This window comes from Triticum aestivum, chromosome 1D, assembly GCF_018294505.1.
Source record: "Triticum aestivum cultivar Chinese Spring chromosome 1D, IWGSC CS RefSeq v2.1, whole genome shotgun sequence".
NCBI classification, from domain to species: Eukaryota; Viridiplantae; Streptophyta; class Magnoliopsida; order Poales; family Poaceae; genus Triticum; species Triticum aestivum.
Genome location: NC_057796.1, coordinates 469,105,810 through 469,122,020, shown reverse-complemented (window position 1 = coordinate 469,122,020; position 16,211 = coordinate 469,105,810). Strand labels below are relative to the sequence as shown.

General features: G+C 53.6%; 1 protein-coding gene across 1 annotated transcript; it reads left to right on the top strand.

Annotated features, from left to right (window-relative positions):
- Positions 1 to 12,198: 12,198 nt before the first annotated feature.
- Positions 12,199 to 13,190, top strand: LOC123176387 (transcription factor TGA9). Its single transcript, XM_044590610.1, has one exon. It carries the CDS (start codon positions 12,249 to 12,251, stop codon positions 12,927 to 12,929), a length of 681 nt encoding a protein of 226 aa, XP_044446545.1. The 5' UTR covers positions 12,199 to 12,248; the 3' UTR covers positions 12,930 to 13,190.
- The last annotated feature ends 3,021 nt before the right edge of the window (positions 13,191 to 16,211 follow it).

Here is a 16,211-nt window from a genome sequence, read left to right as displayed (position 1 = left end):
GCACGTCTTGTCGAAGCAGAGATCGTGTCCCCTTATTGCGGGCTTCTCATCAATACGGGCGTGGTTAACCCAACCGTGCTGTTTACACGGCCCTTGGGAACAGGCGAGTTTTAAGGCGAGTGGGGAGGCGTTCAATATTCACTGCCTTTATAAGGAGATAAGGATTCCCTTTCTTCACCCACGCCTTCTCTTCCTCTCTGTCCTTCCATTCTCGAGCTCCAGCGCCCAAGTTCCCATCTTCTCCTCCTCAAGGAAGCACTCAATCATGTCCGGATCCGGAGGCCAAGGCAAGTGGATGGTCTCCTCTGTCAAGGAGAAGGACAACACCCAGCTTCGGGCGGCCGGGTATCTGGTGAAAGGAATCGCCCACCGTCTGCCTACCAAGGGGCAAGTCATCCCCACCCCGAAGCCTACTGAGAGGGTAGTTTTCCTCCCTCACTTCCTCCACGGATTGGGGTTTCCACTTCACCCTTTCGTCCGCGGACTAATGTACTATTACGGGCTAGATTTCCATGATCTAGCCCCGAACTCCTTCCTCAACATCTCGCCATTCATTGTCGTGTGCGAGGCCTTCCTCCTCATCCAACCCCACTTCGGCCTATGGCTCAAGGTCTTCAACATGAAGCCGAAGGTGGTGGATGGTCAGCACGTGGAGTGCGGAGGCGCCATGGTGAGCAAGTAGCCCAACGTCACTTGGCCCACAGGCACTTTTGTGGAGACTGTCAAGGAGTGGCAGAAGCAGTGGTTCTACATCACAGAGCCACGCGGCGCCACTTGGACGGCGGCTCCCAAATTTAAGGCCGGAGCTCCAATGTGGCTCACCTCCTGGACGAAGAAGGGCCCCAACTGGTCGGCGTCAGACGAGCTGATAGCGCTGCAAAGGCGCATTCAGAGTATGGTGGATAAAACATCAAGCTCGTCAACGTGATCCAGGTGATGCTCGTTCGCCGGATTCTCCCTTGCCAAAGCCGAAGCTTTCCTTTATGGGAATTCGATCCGGAGAAGCACCAGACCCTGGGAGGGCTCTTCGGAACTACTCACGAAGATGCCTGGAAGTTGCTTTTCAAGGGCAACGAGAAGCCGCCGGTCATAGATTCGGACTGTGGGCACGATCACTCCCATCCCGCCAATGCGGTAAGTTCTCCTTTTCTCAAGGTGTACCTTCCACTTGTCTATTCAAGGAGGATGCCTAATCTTTGCTGTATTTTTTTAGGTGTGGACGGAGAGAGCGGAGCGGATCCAGAGTTCGGCTCCACTGCCCGAAGAGCCAGTCATCCCGCTCCTGGAGAAGATGCTGGTTCCGGCGCCCTATCGTCCGCCGGAAAAGAAGGCCAAGAAGAAGGCCAAGGGGGCCAAAGGTGGCCCCGTCACAAGGGTGCTTCGGACGTGACGTCCGAAGACGAAGTGACCCTTTCCTCCGCCGCTGAGGACGACGATGAGGAGGAGGAGGAGAACAACCCTCCCCCTGATGAGGGAAAGAAGAAGAGGGCGGCCTCCACGAATCTGGAGGCGGAGACGTCCAAGAAGGGGAAGGGCTCCCTTGCGGATAACTCCGCGTGGGATGTCGACAGCAGTCCGGAGTGACGCCCCCGCACTAAGCCTCGGGCTGCATCATAAGTGCTAAGACTCATACATACCCATAAATCCAGCCTCTCCTCTTCATTGTATTGAATGGTTAATTATGCTATTGCAGTCCGGCCCACGACAGCTCCCAGCGATCCTCGTCAAGAGGTTAGTTGGATTCAAAGGCGATGGCCAGCGAGTCACCGCCGACCGCTCACTCCCCCAAGGCCAAGGGAGACGCCGAGGTGCTGTCCCGGAAGACTTTCCCAGGTCGGGAGAGGTTCAGTAGGTGCCAGAAAGCGAAACCTCCGTCGCCGGACACCAGGGGGAGCCAATCCCCATGGAGACTGGTGATGAGGGCCGTATTCAGTTCGGCCCTCAGCCAAACTCAATTCCGGAGACCGATACGGCTCCGGAATCCGGCATGCAACCTCCTTCGAAATAAGGGGGATGCCTATTCCGCCGGTGACCCCTGTCCAACTAGGGGCACCGGATAATCTGCTGGAAGCGCTGCGAGGCGCTTCCATTGTTGATGAGCACCGTGTTCTTATGGGCACGGTAATTGAAAGGGTTCAGTCTGCCAAGAGCGGACTAACCGAAGCCTGCAATAGCCTGCTGACAGGTTTTGAGGTAAGCGACGCAAAAAGAGAAGATCCCAATACAGACAGTAGCCCCTGAGACACTGTCCGGTGTTCGGAAAGAAAAGCCGGACAGAGGATCAATCCCTTGTTGCAGGAAACTAACTAAATATGTCTGAAATGAATACGCAGGCGTCGCTGCTGGCCGCGGCCTCGCATACTGCCGAAGTCTTCGGACTGAGGCAGAGACTGGAGCAGGTCGAGGAGGAGCTCGGCCGGGTGAGGAGGCAGCTCCAGGAGAAGCAAGGTTTGTAATAACCTGTTATATATTCGAAAAGAGTAAAATGATATATATTGACCGAAGTGTCATGATATGTATAGGAGCGACGACCGAGATCAAGGCCCTAAAAAAGGCCCTGGCCGAAGCCGAGGGGAAGGCTATCAAGGAGCAGGCCGCCCGTAAGAAGCTCAAGGCCCGGTTCAACGAGGTCCAGCAAGAGCTCCAGGACGCGGTGAGGAAGTGCGAGACCTTGGAGTGTGATGCATCGGCTAAAGAGATGGAACCCGCCAAGGCTCGTCAGAGCACGGAGACGGCCCGGAATGAGGCCCAGGGCACCCTCCAGGAGGCCAGGAAGATCGCGGCGGGTAAGGCATTTAGTATGCAAAGCAAGTATGTGAAGAGGAAGTATCTTTTACTAACCCGGATTCGGAGTTCTCTAGGGGCTTTTGCTCATCTGCCACGTAGTGTGTCCAACGCCATGGAGTTCTTCCGAGCCGAAGAAGGGAGCTCCATGGAGAAGTTGTTCTGGTCGCAATATCTTGCGCCAGAACATTCAGTGCCCTTCAACGATCAGCTAAAACAGCTCATCGAGCTGCACAGGGTGGCCGAACTGGCCATGAAGGATTTAATAGTCTGGCTGTGGCCAGCCGAATCTATACCCAGCAGTTACTTCGGCCTCGTGAAGCGGCTGGTGGATGCCTGTCCTCGGCTGGACGTCGTCAAGCAGTCCGTCTGCATCGAGGGCGTATGGCCTTTGCCCGCGTCAAGGTCTGGTGGGTGAAGATGGACGCCATCAAGATTGTGACCGAGGGGCCACCCGAGGGAAAGGAGCACCGCACACCTGAGCGGTATTTTGGAGACGTCCTGGAGGGGTCTCGTATTGTAGCGACGCAGTGTTCGCAAGACATTATCTTTGAATGAATGCATTCGAGTTGCCTCTACCTTGTATGATAAAACAAAGTGGGTTTGTAATATAATGTTTGTTATGTTAAAAAATTTACCTCCTGTGCGGCCGTGTTGTATGAAATCTGAGGGTTGGCCAGTCGTCGGCTTCTGCCCCCACGTAGGTAGTACGGAGGTGTTCGGGATGGAATCTAAACACTCTTGATCCAATTATATGGTCCTTGAAGGAGTTGTTTAGCGCAACGAACCAGGCAATCAGACTATGCGGCTTTAACGCCCTCACTTAGCCATAGGAGTTTGACAATAAAAATGTTGGCGCAGCCCCTAGTATCCGAACTAGAGTGCTATAAGCGCCTGATCGGGAAGTACCGATCCTTCGCGTAATGCGGAAGAAATCTCCAACGATTTGCAACCTGACAGTCAGTTTTCGGCTTTCTCTACTGAGGTGCTCCTTTGGATAAACCAAGGCACAATCGCAGTAGTTCTCCCTTTATTACCTTAGCCGATATAGCGGAACGTAAGGTAGCAAGCACAGGAGCCGGGCAACCCAACTATTAACCAAAGACATGAGTCGGAGCCAATGCATATAGTGCTAAATTCGGGTAGCCGAACTATACTATAAAAAGTGTTCGGACTTTTGTTGCCGTAGTGCGGGGTGCTATGAAGCCCCTGGCAAATATGAAACGCACCATAGTGTACGAGTGCTACCTGATAAGGTAACCCACAGGAGGGGAAAAAGAAAAGAAAACAGAAAGGGTGCAAAGGTCATAAGCTGGGGCCCTAAAGCTCGGCCGCGAACTGTTTCCATTGTAATTTGATTAATACGTCAAGGCGCATTGATACAAGTAGTGCGATAAGCAACAGGCTATTTAACATGCCAAAAACCAAGGGAGAGCTGCATGTGGGTCCTGAAAAACAGGTAGAGTGATCGTTAATGAAACCACCTTGAAAGTCCCCCATACATCTGTGTTTCTTGCCGTCTTGGTGTGTTAATCCTTCAAGAGGACCGATGATCGGGCCATCAGATGGGCCCTGCGGGATTGAAACCTGAAAAAGGAAAAAGAGGAGAAGTGAAAGTATGTGTGTATCCGGTGCCGGTTGAGCCGTACTGTGGATCACAAGCTAGCTATGCCTCCGTCGATGCCCATGGAATTTTGAGTGCGTAGTTATGTACGTGCGGTACGAATGCCACCACTTGATCGGGACTGAGACAGAGGCCCAATTGCTAGTCGAGCTCCTGACAAGCCGAGTTGTCCTGCTGCAGGGTGGTTCAGACCCTCTTAACGGTGTGCGTGAGCTCGGCAGCCGAATTAAGGTTCTGCTTGAGAAGGCCGCTTTGTACTTCTGCTGCTAAGGCAGCTGTGTGCTCTTCTGTACGGAGGGAGCGTTCCGTATTTCCATTGACCGTTATGACGCCGCGTGGACCAGGCATCTTGAGCTTGACATAAGCATAGTGTGGCACTGCAATGAATCGAGCGAATGCGGTCCGTCCGAGCAGTGCGTGATAGCCGCTGCGGAAGGGGACGATGTCAAAGATTAACTCCTCGCTTCGGAAGTTGTCCGGAGATCCGAAGACAACCTCTAGTGTGATTGAACCCGTACAGCGGGCCTCTACACCTGGTATGACTCCTTTGAAGGTAGTCTTTGTGGGTTTGATCCGTGATGGATTAATGCCCATTTTGCGCACTGTATCCTGATAGAGCAGATTGAGGCTGCTACCCCCGTCCATAAGGACGCGCGTCAGGTGAAATCCATCAATGATTGGGTCGAGGACTAGCGCGGCTGAACCGCCATGACGGATACTAGTCGGATGATCCCGACGATCAAAGGTGATCGGGAATGACGACCATGGATTGAATTTTGGGGCGACTGGCTCTATCGCGTAGACGTCCCTGAGTGCGCGCTTGCGCTCCCTTTTGGGGATGTGTGTAGCATATATCATGTTCACTGTTTTGACTTGAGGGGGAAACTTCTTCTGTCCCCCTGTGTTCGGTTGCCGGGGCTCCTCGTCATCGTCCTCGCTTTGCGATCCCTTTTCCTTGTTCTCGGCGTTTAATTTGCCGGCCTGTTTGAAAACCCAACAATCTCTGTTGGTATGATTGGCTGGTTTGTCTGGGGTGCCATGTATCTGGCACGGACGATCGAGTATGCGGTCCAGGCTGGATGGTCCCTGATTGTTTCTTTTGTACGGTTTCTTCCACTGGCTGGACTTGGAGCCGCTGAATCTGGCGTTGACTGTAGTATCGTCGGTATTATCACCATTGCTTCGGCGTTTGTGTCTGTTGCATCGGAGCTTGCCGTTGTTGTTTTTGACCTCGGAGGGGCCTGCCTTGCTGGTTGTGTTTTTACTACGAGCCAGCCAACTATCCTCACCCGCGCAAAAGCGGGTCATGAGTGTCATAAGGGCTGCCATAGATTTTGGCTTTTCTTGGCCGAGGTGGCGGGCGAGCCATTCGTCGCGGATGCTATGTTTAAAGGCCGCTAGGGCTTCGGCATCCGGACAGTCGACGATCTGGTTCTTTTTAGTTAGGAACCTAGTCCAGAATTTCCTAGCTGACTCTCCAGGCTGTTGAACTATGTGGCTTAAGTCATCGGCGTCTGGTGGCCGGACATATGTACCTTGGAAGTTGTCGAGGAAGGCTTCTTCCAAGTCCTCCCAGCTGCCGATAGAATTTTCAGGCAGGCTGTTTAACCAGTGCTGAGCTAGTCCTTTAAGCTTTAGTGGGAGGTATTTGATAGCGTGGAGGTCATCTCCGCGGGCCATGTGGATGTGGAGGATAAAGTCCTCGATCCATACCGCGGGATCAGTTGGCCTGTCGTATGATTCAATATTCACGGGCTTGAACCCTTCGGGGAATTCATGATCCATTACTTCATCAGTGAATCAAAGAGGGTGTGCGGCGCCTCCGTATCTGGCCACATCGCGACGTAGCTCCGATGGAGTCCGTCTGCGGTTGTCGGCCCGGGCGTGACTAGGTTTCTCACGCCCGAATAGGTGGCCATCATCGCGTGTCAAGGAACGTCCTCGCGATCCGTAAATCGATCTGGTATATCCTGCTCTACTGTCCAGGTCCTGCCAAAGGTTGTATGTATGACCCCGAACTGTTTTGTCTCTATTTTTACGTGGCGGTGGGGCGGGATGCTGTTCGGCCTTAGTTGCCGCTCTGTCCCGACTGCGTGGTGGTCGGTCCACCGCACTGTCCCGACCGCGTAGTGGTCGATCGGCCGCATTACGCGAGGGAGGTATGGGCTCCGGCACCTCTTCATCGAACTGAGATAGCAATTTGCGCTTCGGGTAACTCTTGGTTGGGCGGCTGAGGCCGTATTCCTCGGCTGCTAAGACATCAGTCCACCTGTCGACGAGCATATCTTGGTCAGCTTGAAGCTGCTGCTGCTTCTTTTTCAGGCTCCTTGTGGTGGCTATTAGCTGGTGCTTGAAGCGCTCCTGATCGAGAGGTTCCTCAGGCACGATGAAATCCTCGTTGCCGAGGCTTTCCTCATCCTCGGAGAGCGGGTGATAACTACCGTCCTCCGAGTCGTTGGGCATGGCCTGTTCATCGGGGCTAACTTGCCCGTTTTCTTGTTCCTCCTGTTCGGATGTTACCTCAATAGGGTCTTCATTGTTTTCGGCATCATCCGGAGTATTATTTTCTCCGGTGCCAGTATTGTTGTCTTTTGAATGACGTGACTTAGAGCGGCGCTGAGGACGCCGGCGTTTGTGTTGTGTCTCAGGAGGTTTATTCTCAACTGGATTTTCTTTCTCATCGTCGTTGGTTGCTTTGGGTGTATCCACCATGTACACATCGTACGAAGAAGTGGCCGTCTAGCGTCCAGTAAATGGCGGGTTTTGGCTTTGCTCCTCATCGGCATCGTCATCCATACCGTCGATGTCTTCAGAGCCGTAATCAAGCATATCGGTTAAGTCCTCGACAGTGGCTATGAAGTGGGTGGCGGGTGGGAAGCAAAATTCTCCATCATCAGCCCCTAGTTTGAACCGGACATAGTTCGGTTGTGAGTCCCCCGCCAAGGATAGGTTCTTTAATGAGTTTAGCACATCGCCAAAGGGCGAGTGCTGGAAGATGTCTGCGGCGCTGAATTCGAAGATCGATAACTGATCAAGCTCGGCGTCCGCGGACGCACATGGTTCGGAGCTTATGGCCGGAGACGAGTCCGGAGTTCCGGTGACACAGATATCGTGTGAGGTTAAGTCTATGTGCGGCTCCATAGCCGCGGAATCGGTGGCCCCCGTGGCAGGGTTGAGCTTCCCGTCCTCAGATGGCGCGATCTGCTCCGGATCTAAGGCCAGAGCAGTTATGGGAGCAATCTCCTGAGTGTGGTCCGATGACAGATTTAGGTCATGTTCATCGGGGCGACAGAGAGCGGTCGCCGCGGTCTCGGATCCGGCGAGGATCAAGTCTCCACGGATGTCCGCGACGTAGTTCAAGCTTCCGAATCTGACCTGGTGGCCAGAGGCGTAGCTATCGATCTGCTCCAGATGGCCAAGCGAGTTGGCCCGCAGTGCGAAGCCGCCGAACACGAAGATCTGTCCGGGTAGGAAGGTTTCTCCTTGGACAGCGTCGTTGTTGATGATTGAAGGGGCCATCAAACCTTTAGGGGATGGCATAGTGGAACTCTTAATGAAAGCACCAATGTCGGTGTCAAAACCGGCGGATCTCGGGTAGGGGGTCCCGAACTGTGTGTCTAAGGTCGATGGTAACAGGAGACAGGGGACACAATGTTTACCCAGGTTCGGGCCCTCTCTACGGAGGTAATACCCTACTTCCTGCTTGATTGATCTTGATGAATATGAGTATTACAAGAGTTGATCTACCACGAGATCATAATGGCTAAACCCTAAAAGTCTAGCCTGTATGACTATGGTAATGAATATCTCCCTCCGGACTAAGTCCTCCGGTTTATATAGACACCGGGAGGATCTAGGGTTACACAAGGTCGGTTACAAAGAAAGGAATCTACATATTTGATCGCCAAGCTTGCCTTCCACGCCAAGGAGGGTCCTATCCGGACACGGGTGCAGTATTCGGTCTTCGCATCTTCGCAGGCCATCAGTCCGGCCCACGGCTAATAGGCCGGACGCCCGAGGACCCCTTAGTCCAGGACTCCCTCAAGGGGAGGGAGGGCCGCCTGCTGAGAGTCGGCACGCCCTTGTTGCCGCCTGCTTGGGGTTCGCTGCCTTCTGGTAGCTCACAGACAGGCAGTGGCGAAGCCAGGAAAAATGGATTAGTGGGGTCAAGGATGTTAAAATTGGTTGGGAGGGCCAAACCATTGAAAAAAATAGGCTCTTACCTGCAAATGCACACTAATTCTACACTGTTTGTAAGTAAATTAGCAGTAAATCCTTGATGTTAGGGGGGGCCATGGCCCCTGCTGGTCCCCCTGTCTCCGCCACTGCAGACAGGCAGGGCCCGCCGCCTGCGGGTGGTACCGACCGCCCATCGTGGGAGCAGGGCTCCCTCTGACGTAGGTGATGTCGTGGGTTGCGTGGCTACGGTGCCGCGCCGGGTGCGGGGCGTCCGCTTGGTACACCCGCACTGTGGCCACGTTCCGCCCTGGATTCGGGGGTGGCAGGCCGCACTGTAGCCACGCCCCGTCTCGTCGAGGTTAAGTGGGTGTAAACTTTGAGGGGATGAGGGGGCGCCTGTTAGTAGTCGGCTCCCTCGTGGCCACCTTCTGATGTCTTGCCGTCTTCCAGCAGCTGGCATCTTAGACCAGCCGGCCCAAGAAGCCAGTCGTTCATCCAGGAGGTGTAAGGGGCGCAGCTAGCCCCGATGTCTTGGAATACCATCGGGGGGCTGATGAGGCTACCCGTGGTCATTTACTCCGACATGCTCAAAGTGAACCTACGAACTGTACAATAATTTGAGCTTCACGCGATCTACGTCCCGTCTCCGTCGATTCGGCAGCAGAGCCGCAACGTTTCCAACCGGGTGGTTAGCCGGCCGGCATTGAAGCCTTTTCCATTTTCAGAGAGCAATACGTACGGGGTCCTCAACATAGCGCCGAAGCCTGACCGGGGAAGTGGGCATGGCAAATTGGCAATGTTTCTCTGCGAAACTGACTACCGGCTCTGCCTCTAGAAACTGACGTGGATTCTGTCACGGAGACGGAGTGATTCCATGTGCCAACGCACCTGATCAACAGCTACTCCTATTGAGTACACCGTCCTGTTTACGAAGCTTTCCTCTCCTCTGCTGTTGAAGCGCCGAAATGTGCGGGCGTCAGGTGTGAGTCAAGGCTCAAGAGGCGTGAGCAGCGTGCGATTCTGTCCGACGAACTGACGGGTAGCAACGCAATGATCCACGAATGGCAGAAGCTGCGAGAGTAACGTGACAGCGAACTCACTGTCACAAGGTTATTTTCGCCCAGGTCCTCCTCGTAAACGTCGGCGAGGACACATGTCCACGTCGCCGGGTTTGACCCTGACGTGACAGAGGTGTACATTTTCTAACTGAAACCCAATCGCTCGAAACCAGACAACACCCTGGCGCGGCGCTCCGTGTACAACGGCCGCGTCAAGATTCTTCAGACCTCGCTAAATTGACTGACTGCAGCTGCCCACTGAATCTTGCTCCTGACCGATTCAAATAATAGATTCTGAGTAATTTTGATTTGAAATCTGAAATCATGATATGCAAGCATTGCTATATATATGCATTATGCAGTACAGGGAAGTGGCAAAGTCAGAGCAATGCTCTTGTGCTTCGCGGCGATGAAAGGTCGTCGATGAAGTCAGGCCGCACGCCGAATCCGACAACAGATTGCTCCATTATTGATGGCGGAAAGTCGAAATCTAACCTCCGGCTCCGGGGGACACTATCAGACGACGCTATCCTCATTGTCTTGACACCCCAAATGGCACTAAACTATTGTTGCCAGCCTTAATTTAAAACACTTCCGCATCCAGCAAAAGGGGTCTGGCCATTCCGGTAATCTTAGAGCATCTTCATCCATCTCTAATTCGACCCCTCAAACGCCCGCGGACGCGCTGGGTCAGTGACCGGACGTGTTCATTTTAAGCTTTTATTTACCCATCCGTGCAACCACAATCCTTATTTCCTTTCTCATATGTCTGGTCACTTGCATGTGATTGGTAGAGACAAAGAGAAAGAAAAAAAGAATGAATAAAGAAAAAAAGAAAAAGTGCTGGGGGGGGGGGGGGGGCGTCCAATGTGATGGATTGACCGGACGCGCCCGGACGTGTCCGCGAGCCCTCGTATTCTTTCCATATTTGAGATGGATATGAGGGTTCCCGGACTGCCCGTACATATAGGGAAGATATGAGGGGTCCAGTTGGGTCACTTTTTCCTTCTCTCTTTTGTCCGGTCACTGACCGGACGTGTCCGCGAGCCCTTATATCCTCCCCATATTTAAGATGGATATTAGGGTTCGCGGACTGCCCGGACATATAGAAAAAATATGAGGGTTCCAGTTGGGTCACTTTTTCCTTTTCTCGTCTGTTCGGTCACTGACCGGATGTGTTCGCGGTGTATATGATAGATGGTTTGAGGCGTCCAGTTGTAGATGCTCTTAGATGACGGGTTGTTCGGGCCTTAGAGGATTTACAACTGAGCATCCTAACCAGGCGGACGGCCCGGTCATAAAAACCCGACCCAGCTAGGCGTCTCAAACTCTCCTCAAAATTAGCAGACTACCGATCCACATTGTCTTAGACACCCGAAATGGCACTAAACTATTACTGACATCCTTAATTTTGAAACTCTCCCGCTTCCAGCAAAAGGGATCATCTTCGATGACGGGTTTGCTCCAGCCTCAGGTGATCAATTCTTTCCATCGTCGGGCTGGTACCTTTGGTTGGAAATGGGTGATTTAGTCCATGGAAGCTATTTGGATAACTAGTCTCTCCCATAGTCGTATTATATCGTGTTATTCAGCTACAATAGCCAATTAATCATCGGATTGAAGGTTAACACGCTAAAGCAACAAGTAGTTGACTTGCCCCTAAAACCATTGTGTTTAGTCAAACCAATCTTCACCTTTCGATCGGGATCCGAGAGCTGAGAGCCCTTCTCCCTCCTCCTACGACCGCGATGAACCACCCCCCCCCCCCTCCCCCGACATTGGCAAATAACGTCCGCTCCCACCACCCGCCGCCGGAGGTGCCGTCGCCCACGCCTCTTCTCCAAAATCGGCGAGAACCCCTACTCCCATCCAAACTAGTGACGCCTTCGCCAGACCTACCGGTAACGACGAGACCAGCCGCTTCGTCCCCGTTTCTGGCATGGTGCAAGCTCGCCTCATCGATGATGCTATGCCGTGACGTCCCCGTCTTGGACTCAGGGCTACGCGTGATTTGACCGACCTACCCAAAAAATCGCAGACAATTGCATAATTACGAACACATATTCTTTTTTTCTTCCCATTTCCTTGTAGACTCATCGTCGCTTCCATAAACTGCATTTTAGAAAACTAAACACTATCTCATCTGGAAAAAATTAGGCACCGTTTTCCTAACTTCTCCCTTCCACACATCGTTCGTTTTACATTTTGTCGAAGGTGGCAACCGCACATGATGCATTCGTTAGGTACGAACGACATATAGTGGGACAAAGTAATGCGCAGATCGACGCGTCCACTGGCACGCCGGGCCCCATGTCAGCCTCATCCGGCCGCTTTGTCCCGCGGCTCATCTAGGCGTGAGCGTGACGCCGGACGTCGCCGTCCATCGCCACCTCGCCACCCGGCCACCACACATGGCCTCCTGCATGCGGGTCACCTGTCGCGGCCTCATACGCCCCGGCGGCCCGCGCCCGCAGCCGTCGCTTCCTCTGGCTCAACGGCCCAGATCATCTCGCCGCCATTTATAAGTACCGCCGGCACGCGCGCGGGCAAGATCACTGTACTGTACTACCCCCGCCTGGCCAGAAAAGGGAGAGGACCGGACGATGGAGCTGGAGGCGGCGACGCGGCGCTTCCAACTCTGGCTCCGCGGGCTGCGGTCGCTGCGCCGCGACCTCCGGACGGCGCGCTGGGCCGACGACCCGGCGCAGCTCGCCAAGCTGGTGGCCGGCTACGTGTCCCACTTCGCCGACTACTGCGCGGCGCGGGCGGAGCTGGACCCGGTGTGGACGCTGGCGGCGCCGTGGGCGAGCCCCGTGGAGCGTGGCGCGGCGCACTGGCTGGCCGGGTGGCGGCCGACCACGCTGGTCCACCTGCTCTACACCGAGTCCGGTCGCCGCTTCGAGGCGCAGCTCCCGGACCTCCTGCTCGGCGTGCGGTCGGGCAACCTCGGCGACCTCAGCCCGGCCCAGCTGGCGCAGATCGACGAGCTGCAGCGCCGCACCGTGGCGCAGGAGGACGAGCTGTCGCGCGAGATGGCGCGGGTGCAGGAGGGCCACGGCGCGGTGGGCGCCGGCGGGGAGCTGGTGGACGTGGGCGGGCTCGTCGGCCGCGTCGGCGCCGTGCTGGCCGGGGCGGACGCGCTGCGGCTGCGCACCATGAAGCGCGCCGTGGAGATCCTCGAGCCGGCGCAGGCGGCCGAGCTGCTCGTCGCCGCGGCGGACATGGAGATCGGGTTCCGTGAGTTCGGGCTCAAGTACGACGGCGTCGGCGCCGGCGGCTCGTAACGTCCAGCTAGGTAGATCGGTCACCATCGGCGCTCGGCAGGTCCAGCCCGGTTTTTTTCCAGGTGTAGTTGGTTTGACTGGGACAGGGAGGCTTTCCACTCTTGTAATCTTGTTGCCGCGACGATTGTCCGCCAGATCGGTAGATCGACGGCTGTCGCCCGGTGAGTGTTTCGTCGTAGCTGGGCCGTGTCAGGGCGTGCTGTTGACCGAGAGGCAAGTAATAAAATGCAGAGACACACTCTGCATGCTTTTTTGGACTAAGAAAGTGTGCATGTTGGTTTCGTTGAGAAGTCAGCCTTTGCTTCTCTTCTCTTCTCGTGGTATGGTAGGAGGTAAAAATGTATCACGTGAAAGCGGACGACTCAATGAAAACTTAGAACTCCTATCATGGACCGCCGGATCTATAACGTGGGCTACTGATTAAGTCTCCTGTTAGGATTTCACGTGGGCTACTGGTTGAATCTCATGTCTTACTGATACGCGAGTAATGCTACACCTACTTAAAGGATGTTACGTGGTTTACGTAATCAGCTATGTGTCTAACTAACTATGATTGGAGAAGGGAGAGGAAGGGGCCCCACCCGGAATTTTACGTAAGAGGGGTTCGTAGCTTTAAGTGGATGTAGGATTATCCCTGATATGCGCACGCCAAAAATTGCACTTAGCTGACAGTCAAAAAAGTAAATAAAAAAGACAATTGTAAAAGCTCTCGCGCTAGGCACTCGTCATTAGACGCGAGATCTAAGAACCGCTCAAGAAACAACAGTTGGGGCATCACCCCATGGAGATACGGAGCAGATGCTTGCAATACTTCACCATCAACCGAGAGGGCTAGAGAATCAGACCATGTCGGAAAAAGGGTTCCAAGTCGCCGCACCAAGTGCCCGCCAACTGCTTCACTTGATTAACACCCTAATTCTCAAGATTTGAAGTGATTCACTTGTTTAACACGCTAATTTTCAAGATTTTAAGAGAGCCAACAGTCTAGTAACACCCCTCCTCACATGCCCTTGTCGGCACTGGATCAGGTGATGTAGAGGTAGGAAGAACCTGGTGATATCTTCCGACAGCTCATTGTCATTATCAGTAGATCGATGCTGTCAAGGAACCAATACTTAAGGGAAGCAATGACCTGCTAGTAACTTCATTATTTTGCCATTGCGAGAAACTTGCATGGAAAGAGGAGGAACGTTGGTCGGCATGTCTTTGTGTAGCACTTATATTGTGCATATGGCACAACCAAGATCCAGTTTAGTGTGCTTACATCAACTTCCTAGATTTATTAGGTGTATGGTCTTGTTTTGGTGTTTTTACTTGCTGCAGAAAAACTGTTGTCAAGCATCCTAGGGTCATCAGCATGGCCTTGGACCCATCCACAAGGGGCATACAACAACACATACATTAAGGTGAATTGTATTCATTATGTGTGTATACTTGGTCTTCTCAAGGATGGTATACTACTTGACACTTCTAACTTGTGTACCTTTAGGTTCGAGCCCTCAAGCCCAACATCACACATGGCACATCGAAGGTCAAGCACAAGAGAACTTCTACACTGTCCAAGAGGGAAGCATCGAAGCGAAGATGAAACCGTGAAGAGCAAGGCCAGGTTCCGAAAGCATCAGCAGGCGTCTGCGCGAAGTCTAGCATCTGAGAAGCTCTCTGGATACCCCATTGCCGCGAGCGTCCGGACCCGTGCCCCTGGGTCCTATCGTCATCTCTCTAGATCCATCGTGCCCACGGGGCCCTTAACCCCATGCTCACACGGCCCTTACCCTCGTGCTCACGAGGCCCTTGCCCTCGTCCCCGGCATGCCCCCACTACTAGGAAAAACCCTAGTAGTAGCGCGGGTTAAACAACTAGTAGTAGCGCGGGTGCCCGCGCTACTACTACGGCGCTACAGCTAACTTATAGTAGTAGCACGGGTGCACCCGCGCTACTACTACGTCTGTTAGTAGTAGCGTGGTTGCCACCCGTGCTACTACTATAAATTTCAAAAACAAAAACAAAAATCTCTATCCCGTGCATGCTGTCAATGCCAGCAATTGTTCGAACCAGCGATGGCAGGGGTCGCCGGAGGTGCGGAAGGGCAGTGGCAGACCAGATCCAGCGACGACTTCTACAAAGGGACCGGATCCATGGCCGAGTAGGGCGGCGGCGTGGGGCTACTCTTCGCAGGAAAGGCAGCGAGCTCCTGGTCGTCCATGGCGATGACCTGCACCGGCAAGGACATGCGAGGGTGAGTCAAACCAGAGGGAGAGAGAGAAAAAGAAAAACGAGGGAGAGAGGAAGGAGATGGAGGTAGTAGTGGGGTTGGTCGCCGATGGTGAGGTGCTCTGGCCTGGTGGCATGGAGATGCGGGGAAGACCGGCGAGCTTTGGGACGCCGGCGGCCTCTTTTGGCGCCATGGAGGAGGAGGCGCTCATGGGTAGGAGGTCCATGTGAGAGCCTAGGGAGAGAGAGGGGGAGAGTGACGGGGGAGAGGAAGGATTTGGGGGTGGAGATGGGGATTTCAGGGCTCTTCAAAAACCATATACTTAGTAGTAGCGACGGATGTAAACCCGCGGTACTACTATCAACTTAGTAATAGTGCGGGTTTATACCCCTCGCTACTACTATGGCATGTCCCGGGGGCACGATAGACACCACTTAGTAGTAGCGAGGGTTATAAAACCGCGCTACTACTGTCAACTTAGTAGTAGCGAGGGGTATATAATCCCGCGCTACTGGTAAGTAGCAGTAGCGAGGGGTATAAACACGCGCTACTAGTAAGCGTCTACCATACACTTTTCCCTGGTAGTGCCCGTCCCCCGGGCTTGCCTGTGTGCAAGTAGTTGGGCATTGTCCAGTGTCCATGTATCTTCTCCTTTTGCCCCTTTTTACCCCTTCACATCTAGGGCTATATATACCTCATCCCCTCATGGACTCTAGGGTTAGGAAACCATAAGATAGAAACTTGAGAGAGCTTTGCTCAATCAATCTTCCTCCTAGGATGAAGACCTCTTCAGGGAGAAGAACCCACATGGATTTCAAGGTTTTCACCTCTCTTTGAGATTTGGAGAAAACTATGTCTCAAGGCCTTCATATCTCCTAGAGTCTGGGGAAGAACTACCCTTGTTACTTTTATTTTTCCGTTGTTGTTCTTGGATCTAAGATGCACCCCTTAAATTATTTTGGTTTTGAGGAGTAATGTATGTGTATTCTGTCCTTTGAGTGGCTTTCTCTTATATTTTCCTGTGATTCCCCTTGGATCTTGTGTTATGCCAGCTTCTGGGTGTTGTT

What these genes read in the sequence shown, in the direction of transcription:
- LOC123176387 (XM_044590610.1), top strand. Translation starts at nt 12,249, where the DNA reads ATGGAGCTGGAGGCGGCGACGCGGCGCTTCCAACTCTGGCTCCGCGGG.